Source organism: Xenopus tropicalis, chromosome 1 (genome assembly GCF_000004195.4).
Source record: "Xenopus tropicalis strain Nigerian chromosome 1, UCB_Xtro_10.0, whole genome shotgun sequence".
In the NCBI taxonomy this organism is placed as follows: Eukaryota; Metazoa; Chordata; class Amphibia; order Anura; family Pipidae; genus Xenopus; species Xenopus tropicalis.
The window spans coordinates 146,417,810-146,440,987 of record NC_030677.2 but is presented as its reverse complement, the minus strand read 5'-3'; the positions used below and the strand labels follow the sequence as shown (position 1 = coordinate 146,440,987).

Below are 23,178 nucleotides of genomic sequence, written 5' to 3'. Positions count from 1 at the left end.
AATTCTTGTGAAGGAGATTCTTCAGAGAATGTATGCCATAAAGAAATAATGTATGTGGGAAATTACCATGGATAAGGTAATGTAGGTAATAAGATGCAAAAGTGTCTGCTCTATCTTCATAATGGTAGCTTGCCAACCTGATACTGTTGCTAAAGTCAATAGAATGTTGTTTTTACCAATGTAAAAAAGATCAAGCAAAGGCTCCAAATTAATGAAAAATATCTTTTATCATGTATTATTTTAAGCAGGGTTCATTCTGGCACAGTATGTAAAATGGAGCCAGTGGCAATTACTAAGCCCAGCCTGAGGGCCATAAGGGTGGTAGTAGGAGCACTAATTTTCCCACATAGTCTTTAAAGGCCTGAGTGAAGGCCAACTAGGTTGAGTATTTGGGTGAAAATTAGTGCCTTTCATAATATTGTTTCTATAGAAGTATGCCTGCAGTATTTATTACCTCACTTGGGGTATAAGGGCGGTTCCCAACAATTATTGCACCACATATTGGAATGAACCTAAGTACATACTTTGTGTACACATATAGGAGCACTTGAGAACTTCAATAACGTCAAATGCTATTGTTAATTTTAATCATATCAAATACATTCTTAATATTTCGCTAACGATACATGCGCGAAACAAAATCACCGCAGTATTTAGGTCTACAATACATATTAATACGCCTCAGCATGTATGGAACTACTTTGCGTTCCCTCCCTATTGGGCTACTCACCAAGCGGAGTGATAGTAAAATAGTTTCGGCTCTGGGTGCAGCCCGTTCGCTCGCCCATTGGCTTCTAGCTACGTCAGTCAGAAGCGGCGGGAGGGAGGTGGGGCCCTAGTTGCGCTTCCGGCTGCGAGGTAGCGCTGGTGTGAGTGGTACATTTTGAGTGCGGGAAGGGTGAAGTGTGAGTGCCTCTTCCCTCAACCCAGTCAGAAAGACGACAAGGACCCACTCCCGGCATATACGAGCCACTCCAAAGGAGGGCACCAAGAAGAGATCATTGAGTCAGGTATGGAGTGATCACTTGATTTCATGTGCCAGCGCAGTATAATTAACCCTGGATCTGCAGCTGCGACTCTCCAGCTGTTTTTGCACTACAACTCCCAGAATCCACGTGTGGCAGTGCAGTCACGATTACATTGCTGTAGGTTGCCCTTTTGCCCATTCTTGGTGAGTAAGCCCAGCCTTTGCCGTTTCCGTAGCAGTGGCATGGTCTGGTGTAAGTGCAGCAGGACCCATGATATGTGTTAATTGGAATTCATTGTGGAGAAGTGATTCGGTGACGGGCCTGCAGTGCGGCCGGGCTGGGCTGATGGGAATAAAGAATGGCAATGGAGCAGGAGGGCTCGCTGTAGGAATAATAGAGTGCCACTTATAAGGTATCTGTGTGAATCTGGCTGTATAATATTAACCCATCTGTTCGCTTAATTGGGCAGGGTAAGAGTGAGTAGGTGCCAGTGGGTAAATTTGGGGTGGGGGATCAATAATGGAACTATAGAAATCCCTTGCTGGTAAGAGTGCCTACGTTGCAGGAAGCTAAGGGTTGAGAATGACATTACAGGGCTTTCTCGTAAATGACCCTTATTGCCCATTAGCCGGTTATTGACTGATCATGGCTGTGAGCATTTGTCATTCCTTGCTTTTAACCCTTGTTTGCCATCCAGTTTCCTCACTGAAAGGCTGTGCCTTATGGTGTGGCCGACTCTGCTCTGCCATGATTGCTGGTTAAGGGTAAGTAATATGCTGTGTGAAAGCTATTTCTTGAATGGAGAGTGCAGACCCCATGTCTTTCACTGATGTTTTAACATTTAGTTGTATGGTTTTTATGGCTTTTTACCCACTAGAGGTAGTGTTTTATTGGAGTCCATGCATATTTCATTTGTAGCCACAGAGCAAGCAGTACAGTAGATTTCTTTTACAAAAATCTGTGCACTATTTGGATAATTATGGCTTGATGTAGAGAATATTAAACATTCCGTTTTTGTTTATCAATACTGAATGTTTTTTAGACAGTTTATACATTCCCACTAAATTCTTTTCATTTTGGATGGCCAGTGGGGAAGGTTTCAGCGATGTCCACCCGCACCGTCCCTAACCTGTGAAACCTTAAAGCGCACCTTATCCTAACCCGCAAAATGTTGCCATTGTAGGACCCATGCCCAAACTGTACCAGTGTCTTTCCATGCTATACACAACTCCTGTGTGCGCCTTAGGTTTCAAGACAGAGAAACTTTGGGAGCAGAGGAAGAGTGTACTTCCCCAGTGTGACAAGCACCCAACCTGAACCTGCAATGGTTATCCAAATTTCAACCCTAACTCGAGGGGCAACCACATCACTAGTTGGTTGCATCCACCTGACACACATTTTTAAAGTGCCCTGTGCAAAAAAGGCCAAGCTAGTTTAATGTTGCTGATGGTTTGGCATTTGCTTTTTTGGTGCTTCATATTGATCATTTTGGAATGGGCTTTTAATGCTTGTATTAGTACTACTTATCCAGTGTATACCTGCTGTTACTCTTTCATATATATGGCAATTGGCAGGGTGTGTGGCAGTACTGGTGCTCTACATGTAGGGTGTGTTAGAAGTTTGATAAATAACCACAAATAACTCTAAAAAGTCTGTATAAACACTGTCTAACTTGGGTGTGTTTTATGGCTTTGTTGCTTATCACCTCTTAATTGCATACTGTACTGCATTGCTCTCTGTGAGGGATACTCGCTGTGTCATTTCTTCCACTATCAAAGCCCATGTTAACTTCAAATATAGCTGGCATGGGGCCAGTATATTACCTCTGGTGCTGTTAGAAAAGAGATGGTAACCCTTTGCACTGGTTTCATAGTACAGTTTTCCTTTTCTGGTTTGTCCTTTACATTGATTAGCTGGGAGGGGGAGATGCCATGTTATGTTAGAAATGAATGGCCATATCAGTGCTGTCTGGGTGAAGGATGCACATACAGATACAGGAGGGCAGCTGCTGTATGAATTCCCTCTGTTGTTTCTCTTCCACTCTCCCCCTTCATATATTCTTCTTAAGCTATGTGACTTAAAGAAATTATTTCGCCCTGGAGGAGACTTCCTTCTGTCTCCTCTGCCTTTTGTAGGGAGTGAAAGGAGGTGGGGAATTAGGGAAATTCATTAATATGGAATTTGTAAAACATTTTATTCAGAACACAGTGGTCTACAGCAAACTGCCTTTATCCATACACATACAAGTGGGAGGCATGTGGGGGTTTGTGCTTTGGAGCACAAATACATTTGTTGGCTGCAATCCCACAGTTCTTTTATAGATGGGTTTTACTCATTAAAGGTGCAATGTTATTCTTAGGGAAACAGAAGATACTATGGATTGCTTCTGTCTGTCTTCATTACTCTTTCCATCTGTTAAGCACCTCCTTCTCTTGCTCTTTCACCCATCCGTCATTTCTCTTTATACTAGTTCCCTTTCCTGCACTTTCCTTTTAGCATCATGTGACTGCTCTGTGATTAGAAGCTTTCACATAAAAGTAATATACCTTGATACCACATTGTCGGTTGATGAGGGGCACTCTTAAAATTTGTAAATGCAGCTTTATGCAAATACTGATAGATTTGGTCTTCCTTTCTACGTTTTTTTAAAATTTATTTTAATTACAGCTTTAGTTCTGCGCCTCATTAGTATTGTATTTGAACTAATTGAGTCCTCAGTTTGATGTTTTTTGTTATCTAGTTGCTAGAAATAACCCTAATCTGGCAGTAAATGGCAGGCTGAAGAGAGGCATAACATGCAAAATAAAGATTTATTTTTTTTTTTTTTTTTTAAATCTGTAGTTTTTACAGTTCGCTTTTTCTGGCAGATATTGTTTAGCCCAACACACAGAAATTAAAAGAATGGTGTAATGTCCCTCAGGGGATCAGCACCCCCACAAGAGGATCAGTACAGTTTACTTCACTGTCTGTTGGTTTTATACCTCCATCAGCCCCCTGGTAGAATCCCCAGACAGTAACCCGCCTACTAAACTTTGGGAGCTTTGGAGGCTAGACCTCTTCACAGTACATCTACCCCAGCCTCTTTTGTGTTTCACCTCCTACACAGCTTCCTCAGGGTCATGTCAGGTAATGACTCTTCTGATAATTGGTTACCAGGTTAGGCATGATCCACCATACGTGTGTATAGTTTTTAGGGCATTGCCTCTGCTTACAGAGTATTTAAGAGGTGGTGCAGCATAATTTGGAAGGAGTTACCATCTCAGTGCATAGGACAGGCCCCATGCATCAGGCTTGGGTCAGCAAACCATCACCTATAATTTTTTTCTGCCAAAGCACCATTTCAGCAGATGGATGGTTCAGAGAGGAACCACAACTCCTCCTCACGCCCTATTAAATTTGCTTGGTTGGGCAATTGGTTTGAAAAACAGAACAATGCTGTTTGAACTGTGGATAGCTAACAGTCTGTTTGGTCTGTGAACCAATAGTTCAAATACCTTGGAGGCCAGCCAGTGTATGGCCAGCTTGAGGCTTAAAACAACAAGGTGCTTTTATTATTACTTTCATCAGTAATGGTCATGTGGGTATTTGTTATGCGAAGACCTAAACATAGACAAAAATACCCTATGTCTAAGTCTTCATATAACAAAAATCAATTAAAGTATATTCTCAAAAATTTACAACTGTAAAATATTCATGTAGTTTTGTTATGGGGAATCTTTAGCTATGCCAAGCAGCAAAGGGAAAGCTGCAATAAACTGTGTAGACTACATGCAGACTGCTAATATGTGGCTACTGAGCAGGAAAATCTGTACAGCTCTATTTTAAGTTGGGTATGGCCTGTTAAAACTGTTAAAAAAAAAAAAAATCAATTGGAATTTTGGATTCAGAAATACAAAAACCGCAAGAAGCTACCTTGTAAGATGAACTGGAATACTTAAATAATTTTGTTGTCGGAAAATTTCATCTGACAGCACAGGCTAAGAATTCTCAGCTTAAGTTAATAGGGTGGCTTTGAAAGTTCCCATTCAGTTTAATATTATTTAATATTTCTTGTTAGTAATTAAAATATATTGTAAAATCGCTGCTTCACAGTCACTCAGCCCACAAGAAGCTTAGTTTCAACCAGTTCAACATAATTGTGCGTTAGATCATTTGGTATATAGAACAATGAATCAATAACATGAAGAAGACCGGTGTCTTGCAAGTGTCATCATAGAAAAGAATGGTCTTAGGCCATGCACACACACACGGACAGCAGCAGGATTTTGGGTTTGAACATTGTTAATAATTTTTTTTCAGTTCCTTGATCAACACACAAAGCCTAGTGTCTGACATCAATATCTATGCCTTTATGGCAAACAAACGGTTTCCCCAGTGGTTTGAGAGACTGCCATGGCACCTTCCATTATCTTTTATTGCAACAGCCTGTCACTGTGTGTACATGTAGCGACCACATTTTTAGTCAAGAACAGACACCATGAATGTTTTTTCACAACACCTGGTGTTAGCTATTATCCTTGAAAGGACAAGGAAATATAGACTCACTGGGAGGTTCCAAGTTGTTTGATTCCCCCTCAGTGATTGTAGTCCTTTAACTTCACACCTTTGGTCATTGATTTCTGAAACAAGGGCACTGGCTTGGGGCCTAATGCTAGTGACCACAATCACACCACCATACTCTTCAGGTTCACCAACATTTTCTGTGCTTGCATGGAATTTCAGTGCTGTGCATGTGCTTTCCCAGAGCCGTGTAGAGAATGTCAGGGCACTAGAAGTATATGGCAGAGCAGAGAACTGCCACTGGCTAGTGCATTTTAAATTCTAATCACTGTAGTCTCAAGTTAGTAACTAGAATCACAGTGATTCTGCATTTTCATGTTCTTTAAGCATAGTATATAGTATATATATATACTGAGGTGACAGCATTTGTTTGTTTTTATTAAGCCATAAATATGTGTACTTTCAGTTACCTTTATTGTGTGAATTGTGAGATGAGATATTTATGTGCATTTTTGTAACATGGGTGGAACATAGCAGCTTTGTAAACCAGGTGACTAAAAGATGCAGGTTGGCCTTTGCATTGCTTTCTGTACTTTTCCCACAGGGTTTGGTTATCAGAGGAGAAAAACTTGTAGCACAGCCCCAGCATGGTGGCATTCACAGCATGGAGAAACAGGGGTAAAAAAGGTGCATTTTAGGTGTTCTTTGTCTGTTTTATAAAATAATCTGTCCCATGAATTTTATAATGCTTTCCTTCCCGTGTAAACCAGCCTATGCCGACTTAGACCTGCTCCCTTTGTATTTCCATTTAGATGTATGCAAATGAAGAAAATAATTGTGGCACTTTAAATTGCAACCCTTAGTGCAGTCAGGCTCATTAGATGATTAATTGTAGTGTATCTAGTATTTATTGATCTTCTACAATGCAAACATGCTGGCCACACCTTGGAAACTGATTTTACTGCCCATTACTAATAGACTGTAAAGGCAAACGTAACATAGGTAAGGGCATTTAGTATTTATGGAAGCACTGTCTGGTGTGGTTTTATGCTAACTTACCTTTGAAAGATTATTACAGGTATGGGATCCCTTATCCAGAAGCCCGCTATCCCGAAAGTTCTGAATTACGGAAAGGCCATCTGCCATAGTCTCCATTATAAGCAAATAATTCAAATTTTTAAAAATGATTTTGTTTTTCTCTGTTATAATAAAACAGTACCTTGTACTTGATCCTAACTAAGATATAATTACCCCTTATTGGAAGGAAAACAAGCCCATTAGGTTTATTTAATATTTAAATGATTTTTATTAGACTTAAGTTATGGAGATCCAGATTACAGAAAGATCCCTTATCCGGAAAACCCCAGGTCCCGGACATTCTGGATAACAGGTCCCACACCTGTACTGAGTTATAAAATACCCATCCTCCTTGTTTAGGGTTGTTTTTGCTGGATGTGCATGTACTGACAGTCTGACACCGAAGCATACTTTTTCGGTTGTGTACTTGGTTGGAGGATGTTCTTGGCTAAAATTGTAACATATTAGCCAAGGAAAATGCTGGTTTGCAAGTAACCATCTGATTTTAGTTGTAAGCTCTTTGTATCCTGGATTGTTGTTATTCTGTTGACTTTACAATTCTGGATACAGATATGTAAAAATGTATATTACTGTACTGTTTGTACACCTCTTTAGGCTAATGTCACATGAGAGATACAGCTTGGCTTCTCTTTTTCCTGCAGAGAAAATGCAGATGTGCTCCCTGCTTCGCCATGTCTTTGCACTGACAGGTGCAATGTTGGCCTATGTGTGGCGAGAACGTTGGCGAGAAAATGCATAGTTTAGCTCCATGTGTCTACACACAGGTTGATGCCGTACCTGTCTGTACAGAGACAGAGTGGAGGGGAGAGCATTGGCTAATCTCCACCTGCAGACTGCTTCTTTACAAAATAGTATGTTTTCCCCAACTGCATTTATTCTTCCCCATATCTGCTTCAGTGGGGGTAACAATATTGGTATGACGGGTGCCCTTTAACTGTCAACCAGCACGGTAAAACAATGCACCCTAATTAACCATTTATGACTGAAACTATATGGAAACACATCTCATCTGCCATTGATTTCCAGTGGGACCAGTTCATTATAACTTAAAGCCTGTGCGCTCATTTCAAGCTTGCAAACTGCAAAAGGAGGTCTGTTAGGGTTTGTCTGAGTGCCTCATGGCATGCAAGGGGAGAGCGAGCTTACAGCATCTTACAAATATGTCATTGCTAACCTTGGAATTCACTGCTTTTTCCTTTATTTGTATTTTGGTCCCTACCTCCTTGGTCCTTATTGCTCCTGTTTTGTTTACTTAAATGTGATGCGCCTGAAAATGCCAGTACTGGTGATTCGGTACACGGGAAGCAGTTTTTTTTTTTTTTGTTTTGTTTTTTTGTTAGGCCAAACGTTGCTAAAAAAACACTCAATTTCCTTCTGATGATGACTTGGAAGCTCTAGTTGGTTTCTTACTTGAAAATGTCATGGATGTTTTCCATGTTCCCAGCTATCCTTACAGATTTCATACGTGTCATTAAAGATGGATGTACATACTGCAAATATAATATCTAGCTGGCAAAAGTAGAGCAGGCAACCATTACAGAATATACCATTTGGTATTATTTACTATGATAAGTTTGCAAAATTGATTCTGCTTTGTCTTCAAAATCAAAGCAAGTAATGCATCATCTTCGGTAGATTCCTTTTCTCCTGCAGTGGCAAAATGCAGATCCAGCCAATGACACAGATACCACCCTGTGTGAGTACTAACAGACATAAAAGAGACACCTTTCATGCTTTTTCCTACATGGGTAGGAGGTGCTGTGTTTACTCCACTAGCAGAGAAAATGCATTATGTGACATTTAACCCTTCTTTGTAATAAGGCACTGAGTACCAGTTTAATTCAGAATTATGTCAATGGGTGATTTCTTCACTTGCAAAAAACACAGATCCCTTCCTTCAGGAGCAGTGTCAATATGAATGATAACCTTTATCATAGGTATGAATGCAGGCCAGATGTTTATGACCTTTAGCTAGCTATTTTATATAATTCTCAGAGTGACCTCTAATTACAATGTCACTAGAAATTTTTACTTGCTCTTTAGTGTTTTTCAGTGTTTACTATCAAAGTTTTCTGTTTGTAGTGTGCCTAAGGCTGATGGGCCCCCATAAAGCCTTTCCACTGGCAATAAAGTGAATTGCCGGTGGAAATTCTGACAGATCTAAATCCTGTCTTCCTAGCAGTGCCTTCCACATAGTACAGGAAGTCCAGAGAATGAAGAAGAGAATCTAGCTGAAGGAACCACAAGGTAGAATAATGAAGACAACTGAAACTTGCTGATAAAGCAGCAGTATTGGTAAAAATTTGTTTCTGGTCCTCGCATCCATACCAATACGCATAAAGCAATAGCTTATGCAATTTTCTGTCCTTGCTCCTAAAATACATATGTTTGTCTATGTGTAGGGTTAAAAATCGCTTATGAGGGTTGTCATATTTTTATAAATAGTTACAGGTGCATCTATATGGGGGGTGGGGGGTAGGAGGGCAGAACTATGAGGGGCAGGGCGGTGACAAAAGGGTGTGTCAGTGGCATGATGGAGGTAGACCTGGGACAGTCCGGTGAAAATTTAGATTAGTTTAGAGGGAAGTTGGTGGCCATTGCCATACATTTACTGTCCCTCACATTCATTGACATGCTCTCAGCCACTGAATAGGAGAGTGTTGGGTATATATAAGCTGCTCACTACTGAGACTTCTACTTGTTAGTTGTCCTGGACCTTTTGTGTGCTGTTAATTGGCAATACTGAACAAAGAGCACCTATTTATACTGCCTTCCAAATTGAAATTATACTTTCTGTACGAATACTATTGGTACAACAGTACCAGTTACAGGAAAGTTGTACATACATCTGGTCCATTATTATTTCTTTCACTGTAAAGATGTTTTTATTGTTGCCACTTATAGAAACCTAATACTGTGTAATGATAGAAAATGGTAGAAGTTGTGTAAACCTTTTCAGGCTAAACACAAAAAGGATAGTTTGATGTTAAAGGAGACTTCAAGTGCCCATATATGTGTAGATTTGTAAACAAATATTTCTTTATCATACTGCTGAGCTTATCGATTATTTAAAAGTACGATTTGGCCATCAATGAAAACGACCATTTTAAGTGATATTGTCTAGTTGAGGCCCAAACTGGAAGAGGATTTGATGCATATAATTTTGTATACATCTTTTCAAGCTGTACTTGGTCCTGCAAACAATTTTGTAATGTGCTATGAATGATTTAAAAGACAATGTATGTTGTATTGGACAGTTTCCTCTTTCAATTTTTGGTTGTTGTACAACATTTGAAAAAAAAAAAAATATATAAATTGTATATGTTTGTAATGGATCACAATATATACTGCTGTAATTTATTGAAATGAATGTTCGTGCCAAAGAATGAATGGCCGGTACATGTGCAGTTTCCAATTTGTTAAGCCATCAAAATCCGTCCATCTTATTAATAGACAAATTTCACCATTTAAAGAAGAAAAATTTTAAACCGGTCAGATCAATTTTCTGGCCAATGTCAGTAGATAGGATGGTGTACGATCATTTGGTGCACACCAACCTTATGATAATTCGTCGATTTTGTGGTATCGCACTGAAATCGTTTACGTGTAAGGCCAGCTGCAACATGGTGCTGTTACTAAAGTGTGTTTAAGCACAGGCCAAGAAACTGCCCCTCCGCTTGTATCTCATTTCTTTGGTGCCTGCACCCTGCAGGTTGAGAAATCACCCAGTTGGGCATTAAGGTGGCCATACATGGGTCGATTCTAGCTGCCGATATTGGCCCTTTAGACTGATTCAGCAGCTTATCTGCCCTTGTATGGGCACGAACAATGGACCTGCCCGACTAACATCTGGCCTGAAATCGGGCAGGTTTGATTTTTCTGTCTGATTCCCCTGACGGCGCTTATACCTGCTGTTCTAATTCAATAATTTCGGCCCAGGGCCAAACGACCATATAAGCCTGATATTGCCCACCCTTAGGTGAAGATCTGCGGATCTTTCCTTGTATGGCCACCTTTTAGTCTTGGTTCAAACACTTTTACCATGCACATAAGCTGCTATTTTTCCCACTAGAGGGCACTGATTAATAAAATGACATATAATGTTTGTCAGAATAACCAGCCGGCAGCACCCTGAAACAAATTTTAGGCATATGAGTATGGCTTCCTTTGCAGAATAGCATATGGCATTAGATTTTTCTGATCATCTAAAATAAGATTTATGTTCTTATTTTATGTAGATGATGTTTACTTAATCTTCAATTTTAAAATTCCTCTTTTGAGTAAGTTTCTTTTCTGCTTTAATGTTACTTCCCTTTAATTAGCCTTGGAATCATGCCACAACCCATGTGTGTTTATTGTAGCAGTTATGCTGATAAAAACAGTTCATTCTGTTTTGTATCCCCCAAAGCATAGTACCTTTAGCCATAGCCTTTTGAAGTAGTTTGAGACTTTCAAGAATGACTGGGACAATGCATAGCCCAAGCAGAACATTTCTGGATCCTGAGCAGGATATGCTAGCAGCTCTTTAAGCACCTGAATAGCACCTCAGAGTACTCATTTGTCCATGAGTGCATGTTTGTGTTAAATTCTTGGGAGCTGCTTGCGTAGTATCAAATAGCAATGCTTAAACTTTTCTGTCCCAACTTGTTCTGGTGTATCCAAAACGAAGTTTGATGATGATGCACTATGCAGGAAAGCAATACCCTAGGGCAAATTGCAGTTGGTCTGGAAAGAAGCAGAATAGAAATGCTAAGGCTTGTAGAACACAGCCCTTCCATTTCTGCCTTGCGCCATTCACTCTGCTTTTATTTGCCTGTCACTGTGCACACAGAACAGAATGAACTGGTATCTAAACTGATATCCACCCTGGGAATGCATTGGCAGGCAAATGGAAGCAGAATGGACTGTACTAGCCTAATAGCTGAGAACATATAGGGGCCTATTTAATATGCTGTGTAAAAAGAAATTTGCTGAAGAAATGGCATAAAAAAAAGCAAATTTTATTTTTCACGTGGCTTCAGACTTTGTGTTCCAGTGGAAGTCACTATAAGAAAAAGCTTGTAAAAAATTATGTGTGTATGGCGATTATACATGTAAATATGGCGATGTGTGGGAGTTTTGTGACTGTTCTTTTTACACTGCATAATACATCTCCCCATAATGAAGACCAGTGGAAAAGTTGCTTAGATAGATGCATTTTCTATTGAATTTGGTTTAAGAACAGAAAATAACATTTCCTGTAGACCTACTTGTACCAAGGTGGGGGTAATTGCTCTACAGATGTGAATTACCTGCACTCTTTTGTAGTCATTGTAGTGGTAATAAGGTGGGATATTTAGGGCAGTGGTGCACAAGGCAGTTTTAGGCTTTTGGTTTCCATGTTTTTTTTTTCCCCTCGTGTCTGTTCATGTATTAATGCTGCCCAAGGCCATAGGAAGTAAAGACTGGTGGTCTGTGCTGCTACAAGTAGGCAAATATATGCAGAAAGCTTTTGCACACATAGCACAATGTCTGGAAGCTCAGTGTATCCTATATTATATAGAATAGCTTAGCCTTATAAGGACTAGAATGCTGTGTTAAATATTGATTCTAAAGCCCATCTGTACTCCTTATATAGCCATGCCATTGAGATATAAAGCCTGTATTAATTAATGTAGGAACATAGACATTCATAGTATTCAGAAATGATGTAGCAGGGAATAAGGTGCTCTTCCTATTTTTATTAACTCAATGCTTTATTGTTGGCTATTCAGAAATGATGCACCTAATTCAGGACTGATGTTTATTACCAGACAGAAATACTTGACGGTATTGCTCTTTTTGTTTAAGCATGCTCATTTTGTTTGTATTATAATTTTTTTGTGCAGTAGGGAAATGGCAGGATGCATTGCCAGCCAATGTAGTTTTCAGCTTTAAGTGTGTTATTTTTTTTTACGGAAAATATTAATAGTATATGGGATGTATAGAAATGTTTTTTTTTCATATTCTTAGAAAATGCAGAAAGATGTTACAACTGAACAGTACATGAGATCATATTTGCGCATGTGTGTGTATACACACACACACACACACACACACACACACGGCCACAGATGATTATTTTCGATAAATATATATATATATATATTTATATTTATATATATATATATATAATATGGATTCCGCTGTGAGTCTGCCCACATATATCTAATATACAGTTTTGACTTTTGATCTTTTCGGGTAAAGTTTTTTTTTTTTTTTCTCAGTGCCATAAAAAATGTTGCAAATCCCTTAATGCTAAATTTGAGCACAATAAATAGGACTTGCAATGAAAAGTGCCTGTTTGTTTGTTTTTTTTTTAATATTTTACTATTTTGATGCACTAATAGAAAAATATTTTGTTTTCACTGAATTCTCTCCCTCTGTAATTGTTTACATTTGTTTAAAGCAAGATGATATGCACTGTTATAAACAAATCCTAAACTTCAGCCTTTGTGGGCTTTGAGATAAGGAGTAGCTCATTATACATAGAGCTTACCTGTGGACTGGTAATTTATTTTACACCCTTCTACTCTGCAAACTGTGCCATGTAAAATGCAGAAAGTACTTTTGAAAGTAGGGTCGTGTTTTTTTTTTTTTTTTTGGGAAAGAAAGAAAAAAATATCACCTATACATATTTCTTTACTAAGACTATAGGCAAAATGTATGTTAAAGAGATACTGACCCCTAAAATTAAAGTACTTTCTTATGCTTTTACAATACCCATGTTCCTCTATGAGGGGGCTGCCATATTTGTACAGCAGTGTCTGTTAGCATTAGACGCTATAACTGACAGGCTGAGAGGGGACAGTCAGGTTTAGGAAATTCTAGAAACAATTACTTACAAAAACAAATTTATCAGTGAAATAGTTCTAAACAGTGTGTATATGTGTGTGTGTGTATGTATATATGTATATATATATTATATTATATTATATTATATGTGTTGCCTCATGCAATTAGTGTGTTTTGATCAACTGTATAGTATTGTATTAATTTATGGTATTTGTGCTTATGTACTCATAGATAAAATGAGACGCGTGGTGCGACAAAGCAAGTTCCGGCACGTCTTCGGGCAAGCTCTGAAGAACGACCAATGCTACGATGATATACGGGTCTCACGTGTTACTTGGGACAGCTCTTTCTGTGCTGTCAACCCCAACTTTGTTGCCATAATTATTGAAGCAAGTGGTGGGGGGGCCTTTCTGGTGTTGCCTCTACAAAAGGTAATTATTACCTTATAATTTATCCAATCTAACAACCATGATTATCATATGATGATTACAAATGGTAATTTATCTTTCCATGTGTTAAGTTAAATTTGTTTTCTGGATATAAGCAATGTTTGAAGGCTTGTGGCTCTTCCTTTTGCTGCAAGATTGGGATTGCAGGAAGTCTGTGAAACTTGGAAGTTGGGACCAAAAGGAAGTTAAGCACCATAATAGCATGAATAGGTTCAGGGGAACGACAGGAAATTTCCTACCCATACACAACTGACCTGAAGTGTTACAAGATTAAAAAGAAAATATTAAAGGAAAAGCAACACTAAAAAATTTTAAGTAAAAAATCTATTCTACCCTGCCCCAATAATTGCCCTATCCTGCAAACCATTTATAATTTTGAATGCTTTAGTACAAAATACCTGTTAAAACCTGGCTTCCAGTCATTGAAGAAAGGCGATATGGCGATGCAGGGGAAGTATCAGGGGAAGCATACACTATGCGGTGATCGACTGATCGATCCTAGCCTTCCTTCTGTATAGGCAGGAGGCAAGCTAGGATCGATCAAACAGGGCAATTATTGCGGCAGGGTAGAATAGATTTTTTACTTAAAAATGTTTAGTGTTACTTTTCCTTTTAAAGGGGACAATAATAGTGTTGTCTAATAAAAGGTGAGGGATGTAGCTCTTACCCAATACTGGAAATTTCTGCATTCCTTGGCAGATATTTGCTATATGACCTCTGAGTGCAAACAGGAAGGCTACTTTACTGGTTCATTCCCACCTACCTTCACAGTTCATATGATACTATTTGTTGGGTTCTGCTCTGTGTGACTTTATAGTGGAAGATGTGTATATAATAAAGAATAGAAAATTATTGCTTCAAACTTTGCCACCTTAGCTTTTTTTCAGTTACACTCAAATGATTGCTTATATGTTCTCTGTGGGGTTTGGAAGAAGTGTCATCTAGTGGGCACACATATAAATGCAGAAACGCAAACATGAAATGTTCTGTGGCCTCATGCACATGAAATTCCCACATATACAAAGAATAATTCCTGTTGTACCATGGGCATAATGTCATTTGACTGTATAGCTATGGAAAACAGGGAACTGATACTTAGCTTAACCCAAATTCTGCAAACTGTGCCATATCCTAAAACAAATCCTGGCTTTAGTTATTTGAATCTCTAGTGCATAGCTGATCCAGGGATAAACTCTCTTAAAGGAAAACACAAGCTTAACAAAAAAGTAGGGTAGAAATGCTGCACATTTATATTTTTGGGTTCTGTGTCAGCTCAAGGCAAACACAACCCTTTCGCAGGGAAGATCTGTGAATCTGATGCTCCAGTAACTCCCTATCTTTTCTGCTGATTTACAGCAACGCGGTGCTGCCGTCACTTACCTGAGCTTAGGCACTGATATACAGAGTATATGGAATGTAAACGTCCCAATACAAGGCTAAAAAAACCATTAAGATGCTCATTATGTAGCAGCTCAGAAATCTCTGCAATTTGCAATAATCGGTCGTGTAGCATCAGCTTATATGAGGTCAACATCCTATCCTGTTTAATTTACGACAGCCCTTAAAGGAAAACGAAAGGCAAAATCACTTGGGGGTGCCAAAATTTTAGGCACCCCCAAGTGACTTTAACCGCTTACCTTGTACCCCGGGCTGGTGCCCCCGTTCGGAGAAAACAGCACCAGCCCGGGGTACCTGGAGAGGAGCGCTTCCTGCTTCCGTTGCTGCAAATGCCAGCAGTGGGCGCATGCGCAGTAGAGTGAAAAGCCGACTTTAATGTTTAAGTTCGGCTTTTCACTCTACTGCGCATGCGCGCGCAGCGAGTCAGGAAGAAGTAAGCGCCGGCAGCTACCCCGGGCTGGTGCTGTTCTCTCCTCACGGGCACCAGCTCAGGGTAAAAGGTAGGTGGTCAAAGTCACTTGGGGGTGCCTAACATTTTGGCACCCCTAAGTGACTTTGACTTTCTTTTTCCTTTAAGCTGAGTTTCTCAATAGCTGCCCAGAGCACACTGAGCATGTCACTGACACTTCTTACAAAATCCAAAATGCTGTGACAACTTTGAAGCACTGGATCATTACTGTTATATGGATTCTGAAACTTTAGGCTCCTTTTTTTTCATTTTAGGGTTTAGTTCTACTTTAAAGCATTGTCCAGCTGATTTTGCGCTAACTTAAATGTATACAAATTAGGAGTTGGATTATCTGTATTAAAAAAAAAAAAAAAAAACTATGAAAACGAATCCAAGCTTATAGGCTGGGTTCTGTGTTTGCCACTTTATGCATTCGTTAGAGCTAAAATATACTTCTGCTGTTATTTGAAACTGAAGCTTCTGTAACTCTGTTTTGACAAATCTGTCCCAAAGCTGTTATTTCTCTTTGTTCTGATATGGATTTCCTTGCCATATGGTGTACAGTTTTAGGACATGAATATTGCTTCACTTAGTAGCTTCACTTACTCTTCCAATGTTCTTGTGTTGCTGGAAACATTGCTGTGCAGCATGCAACATATTCTGTTAGTATTATACACAAAGCATTTATATCACTGTTTTGATCAGTTGTTCTCAAGTAAAACTTATTTGCTTATTAAAGGGGTTGTTATAAATTAACTTCCAGTATTATTTAAAGAGTAATATCCTGAGACAATTTGTAATTGTGTTTTTTGTGGTTTTTCAGTTATTCAGCTTTTTGTTCAGCAGCTCTCCTAGGGTGTTGTTTACCTTAGCAACCAGGCAGTGGGTTGAATGAGAGACTGGATTATGAATAGGAGGGGGACTGAATAAAAAGATAATTGCTTAAATTATACAAAATAAACGGTGAAGATCAGTTGCAAAGTTGCTAGGAACAGGACATTCTATAACATACTAAAAGTTAATTTAATGGTGAACCACCCCTTTAAAGGAAACTTTACATGTAGTATTTATAGAAAAGGAGTTGAAAAAATAATTAAAAGCTTAGAGTAAAATATATCTTTTAAAGCGGCTATTGATGTGTGCTTCAAGTTATATATGACTGCCAGGATATGATTTTGTTAGTGAGCCTTAATAGGAATCCTCTGCCCAAAAGCTTTTTTTCACACTGAAAAATAGTTATTCTTAGCAATTGCCCTATAAGCATTCATTTTACATTTTCAATGGTTTTGCAAAAACATGGAGCAGACCTGACTCCTGTTGTATTGTTTTAAGAGTAAAGGTGGCCATAGACCATAGGATTTGCTTATTTGCAAGGCCACAAAACGAGCAGATCATTCTCCTGATATGCCCGCCTAAGTTGGGCAATATCAGGCTAATTAGATCTTTTAGCCCTAGGGCCAAGTGATCAAATTACAACAAAGGGAATAGAAGCTACAGGTATTAGAGCAGGGGTGTCGAACTCAATCAGAGAAGGGGCCAAAATCTAAAATCCAGCCTAAATCGCGGGCCGAATGGTTTACTGAACACAGTACCCCCCCATAGACAGTAGACCCCACACACAGTGCCCCTATAGAAAGTACCCCCAATTGCCCCCATAAACAGTACCCTCCATACACAGTAGCCCCCACACACAGTGCCCCCAATTGCCTCATATACAGTACCCCCCATAGACAGTAGCCCCCACACACAGTGCCCCCATACGAAGTACCCCCAATTGCCCCCATAAACAGTACCCCCAATTGCCTCATACACAGTACCCCCCATAGACAGTAGCCTCCACACACAATGCCCCCATACGAAGTACCCCCAATTGCCCCCATAAAAAGTACCCCCAATTGCCTCATACACAGTACCCCCCATAGACAGTAGCCAGCCCGCACAGTGCCCCCAATTGCCCCCACAGAAAGTACCCCCAACAGACCAGTGATGTCGGCGCCTCCTTCTCTCTTATGCCGCGGCAACAGGCACTACTATAAGGCAGCGCCTCGTCGCTGACGTGTGACGTCATACGCACGGGCGCAACCTTATAAAAAGGCCTGTTGCCGCCGGCATAAGAGAGAAGGAGCCACCCGCACAACCACATCGGATGCCGGACTATAGGTCACGCCTCCTGAATCTCGCGTGACTTGTTACTATGGCATAGCCGGCCGTACTTGCTATCTATTACGCATGCACATAGATAGCAAGTACGGCCGGCGAGATCACAAGCCTCCTATGTCACGGTGCGGGCCACATTGCAAGGCCTGGCGGGCCGAATTTGGCCCGCGGGCCTTGTGTTTGACGTGTGTATTAGAGCAAGGGCCACATAAACGATCTGATGCTGTCCTCAATCCGACTGGATGTTTGGCGAAATATTGGTCCCATAGGCCTGTTGGAGGGCCCTCATACAGGGACAGATAAGTTGCTGAGTCGGCAGTTTAAATCTGCCCGTGTATGGCCACCTTAAGACCCAATGAACAAAAAGGGATAAAGGAACACAGCTTTTGTAATTTTTTACAAATAACTTTACAACATTTTTTTGATTGGAGGGCACCTTTTATTGCCTGTAAGAGATTACTACAGGCAGGATATTATAAATGTGAAACTGCAGATAATTCATTGTTTCTTCTGTGTAATCAGGCTAGATCATGTTATAGCCTTTCCATGATCCCATGGTCTTTGATTTGGCAGATGAAGGGTTTAGCTGTTAATGCTGCTGTGTCTATTCTTGCTAAGCACACACCCTGGGCTTGTCATGGTGCCACAGAGACAGTGCAGCCAATGAGCAGGCTGGATAGGAAGCAGGGATTGTGAGCTTGTCATGCCTCAAATCTTCCATGGCCTTATATGGGCAATTTTACTCTCTGAGCGGCTCAGGCAGAGCTGGGGAGGGGAGGGCGTCGGTGTGCCTGTGCTGTTCCACCATCTCTCACTTCCTGGGATAGTGAGGACTTCTTCATATTCCACGGCTTGGAAGAAATAGCAAAGCTTTTCCAATTAAAATAATATCTGCACAAAGCACCCAGCTTTTTTTTTTATTATTTTCTCTCCCTGCTTTGACATTTTTTGGTTCCTTCTACTTTGAGATTTTGGCTGTTTTGTTGGTGCAGAGACATTTTTTAAAACTGTTACATACTTCTTGTCTTTTCGTTTTGCACCTGCAACACGTTCACTATACTTGGCTTATTACATCCACTGCTTCGTTTTAATGTTGTACCTTTTGTGAATAATGGAAGCTCCTCAAAGAGAATTATGTTTCAGTGGGATTTTAGTAAAGGTCTAAAACTTCACCATATAAATGATCATTTTCAACCCTTTTTCCATACAGTGTTTTTGTTTGTTTGGTTTTTCTTAAGGGGGATCCAAGCTTTGAATATCTGTTATTTATGAACTCCTAGATGGGTATGTATGGTAGAAATCTGCACTGGTCTGATCTGCATTTTTCCTTGCTTGAACCAGCAATCAAAACTCCCCACAACAGTTTCATCCACCATCCGACCCACAAGTGGTGTCATCCTAGTACTGTAACGTTCAAAGGAGGCAGAGAAATCTATTTTGTGACCCAGGTTGCACCCCCTATCCTCATCCGCATTTGACTACATGATAACTGCCCGTACCTGTATTTCTTACGGGCATCATACCCTCTGCAGGAAAGTTTCTGTTAAAACCCATGCAAACTTATCAGTCTGTGTGATTGAATAAAGCAGCCTGTGTGCCAAAGAAATGTTTTTTAAACAAAGCTTACAACAAGCAGAGTATTTAATATGTAACAATCATCCTTACAGTATCCTAACCATTAATGGGAAGTTGGAACAGGAATCTTTTGTTTACTGAGGAAAATAAGTTACTAGTACAGGTATGGGATCCCTTATCCGGAAACCCGTTATCCAGAAAGCTCCGAATTACGGAAAGCCCATCTCCCATAGACTCCATTTTAATCAAATAAAATAGAATTTCAAAACTGATTTCCTTTTTCTCTGTAGTAATAAAACAGTACCTTGTAATTGATCCCAACTAAGACATAAACAATCCTTATTGGGGGCAGAACAATCCTATTGGGTTTAATTACTGTTTTATTTATTTTTTAGTAGACTTAAGGTATGGAGATCCAAATTATGGAAAGACCCCTTATCCGGAATACCCTTGGCCCCGAGCATTCTGGATAATGGGTCCTATACCTGTATTACTAGTTAGTTCCTTTTATTTCTCAAAACTGAGGGTTTGCATTTCACTATATTGACAGCTTGTGTTGCCTTTAATGTATCGTAAGGTCCCCATACACCTTCAGATCCACTCGCTTGGCTATGTCGCCAAGCAAGTGGATCTTCTCCCGATACCCCCCACCTACGGGTGGGGGATATCGGGAGAATCCAGGCTAATTTGATCATTTGTCCCTGGGGCAAAACGATCGAATTATAACTAAGGGTATAGGCAAAGTTGGTTCGGGGGCCGCATCAACGAGCCGATGTGCTTCCCGATCCGACTAGATTTTTTAACCTGCCTCGATTTCAGGCCAGATATCAGTCGGGCAGGCCCGTCGGTAGTGACAGAATCGGTCTAAGGGACCGATATTGGCAGCTAGAATCGGCCCGTGTATGGGGACTTTTAGTCTGTATGTTTGGCCATTCACGTTCATATTTTAGTCTTCTTCCAACAAACCTTTGCATATTGATCCTGCGTTTAAATGCAACGATCTAAAATTAACATTCAGACTGAAATTGTAGGATAAAGTCCTAAAAATAACAAATCGGAGGATGTTCTGAACATGAACAATTTGCAGACACCAATTATACGAAGGTGACCTACTGTGCATTTCTGGGACATAACCAGATTCACAATACACACATAGATGTTATTTTTATCCAACCGAAATTGCCTAACCTGCCCAGTCGAATTGACAACCAATCGTCATGGTACAAACATGATTGTGTCAATAGTTTGAAGCCCACGCACGGTCCGAAAATTGTACGAAACTTTGTTTTGTATGATTTATATAGGTGTGTGTATGGCCAGCTTTAATCAGTGCTATGTTGTTCTCACTTAATAACTGCTCAGTAATAGCTTCCTTGGTACTGTAAAGACCAGAGCTTTATTTATATCAGGTTACTTCCTTAAATAACTTTATACATGCATACTTCCCCTTTAAATAACTTTGCGGTATAGTAATTTTTTTTTAGTTGCTGCTATCCACATTTTATCAGAATTGCTTTGTTTAAAATTACTTGGTGCATATGTCAAGGACAGTTAGATTTCCTTAGATATGTGCATGTGATTGCTTTTTATGGTTGCTGCATACCATGCTAACAATAGGATTTACCTTTCTTTATGAGCAAATGCTGTGCATGCATCAACCACTGGTGTTGTGTTTCATGCTTTGCAAGCCTTCCTCCCCAAACTGCCACTTTTCCATAGCCAAAGACACAAGGAATTTAACTTCAGTTTAAATAGGGTTCTTCTCAGAACGTTTTGGGAGGAAAGATTTCGGGTGCCGTGTGCCACAGCCCTTTGGTGTGTTTAGTAAACCTTTTAGATAACATGTATTCATGAACTGCCCCCCAATGCCGTACCAGAATAACTACAGGTATTTTCAAACAAAAAGATGCTTTGCAGATATAGTGCAGAATGTTATCGTGCAGACCAAAGACTCATTTAAGCTTGTATTTTCACGATGCTGAGCCAAGTAGATGAAGGGCTTTGAGAAAAAAGTGCCATCCCTAACATATTGCATCCCTCAGATGGAACTGATGCAAAAATTGAAATGGACTAGAATTTGCTTTTTATTAAAAAAAAAAAAAACACAAAAAAAGACAAACAGGTTCAGCTCATTTCAATAGGAAATGTCAGTCTTTCATGCCTTCTTTGAGGGAAATGACTGTGTGCCATGGGATGTGTGCTAAATCTGACTCCACATTACATTGCAGTGAGGTGATGATGATGCTAAATCCTGTGCTTGAGTAAACAAGGTGTTGGGGACACACACACTCACATTTTTATAAAGCTTCTAACACATTGGTCAGAAACCAAAAATAAATCCCTCAGTTGTTTAAGGTGGGTCTCCATGATCCCTATAATACTGTGACATTTCTTGTTTGAGCTTGTAACTGCTTTTACAAATGTTTGTGTTTATTTTTGCCCAGGGACTGGAGCCCAAAGGACCCAGTGAGCTATTTGTTTTAAACATGTTGATTTGTTGCTATAGATAACTAGAACTAATATATTTTGTGCCATTTATTCAATTACCACTTGATGTGTTCATAATTGTATAGGGCTGTTTGATATAGAGCTTTGGGTTTTTTTTGTTTTTTCTCTAATTTGGAGAGGTTATTCTGTGCACAATATTCTGCCTTCCTTATTTACTTTCAGGGGAAATAAATGACACTAGTCTGTTTAGGCTAATGCCACACCAGGCTAATTCCCAGCCTGCGGATAAACATAGGCTGAGAATCTGCCCCCTACGCTGTATACTACTGTGACTACACCCAGATCACTAAATCAGCCACCCGAGTATGCATTTTGGCACTGAAAACCGCTTGTGTGCCTGCACCCAGGCTGATGTAATGGCTCCGGGTGCATTCATAGGGGGAGGCTGATGACCGCATAGGAGCTGATTCTCTGCTTACATTTATCCATACGCTGAGAATTGGCCTGTTTGTGGCCGTATCCTAACCCTGTTTAAATAAAAGAAAAAAAGTACACTGCTGTGAAGACAGTTCCATTCTTCCATTTTTGGATATGCTTAAAGAAAACGCTGGTTTCCTAGCTACCCGCATATTTTGCTTAAAGCATTACAATCAGAAGGCCACATGACCAAGTCCTTAGATTAGTCTGCCCCCTTAGTTCCTCCACCACACAGTATGGTACTAATTATAGGACTGCTGTTGAACACTGGCTTGTATGACTCCCGCACAATACAGTTATACAATAGTCCTAAGCGGTACACAATATTTTTGTTATATGTTGTTACTGAATCATTAAATTTAGATGTCTCAAAAATAGAAGCTTTGTGGTTATCACTAGGAAACAAGTGTTCTGCAAATTGCTACTTCCCCTTTAAAACAATGCCATATTAGTATACTGCAGGCAGCTCCTCTTTAAAAATTAGGTTTTTGCAGTTACACATTGTAAAGCATTGTGTACATACCTGGTATAAATATAGAAGTATGCCTATAAAGTGCTCAAATATTTCTCCTCCCAAGGTAGTACATTTTGGGTGGTTGCATTGCATTGCATTTTCACAGTTGGAAAGCTAAGAGGATGTTTTTTTTTCCTGATAAACGGTCATCAGTTTGCGTGCTGTTCCTTAAGGTTGTTTTTACCCACAATGATAAAAGCCTCTGTGTAGTAGGCAGTTCTTGTGGACCGTTGCATTGTTTTGTTCATAGTTGTAAATAATTTCTCATTTACTAATTAATACTAATTAATGACTATTAAATTTAGAGGATAGAAAAACACTAAAGTATTCAAA

General features: G+C 39.7%; 1 protein-coding gene across 3 annotated transcripts in view; it reads left to right on the top strand.

Moving 5' to 3' along the window:
* The first annotated feature begins 880 nt into the window (after window positions 1-880).
* Window positions 881-23,178, top strand: part of coro1c (coronin 1C) — a 43,827-nt gene continuing 21,529 nt past the window's right edge. The window contains 2 exon segments of one of the 3 annotated variants that reach the window (NM_204052.1): window positions 881-1,010; window positions 13,611-13,810. In NM_204052.1, the coding sequence (NP_989383.1) occupies window positions 13,616-13,810 (195 nt within the window). In that variant the 5' untranslated portion in view covers window positions 881-1,010; window positions 13,611-13,615. 3 annotated transcript variants of the gene reach the window in all.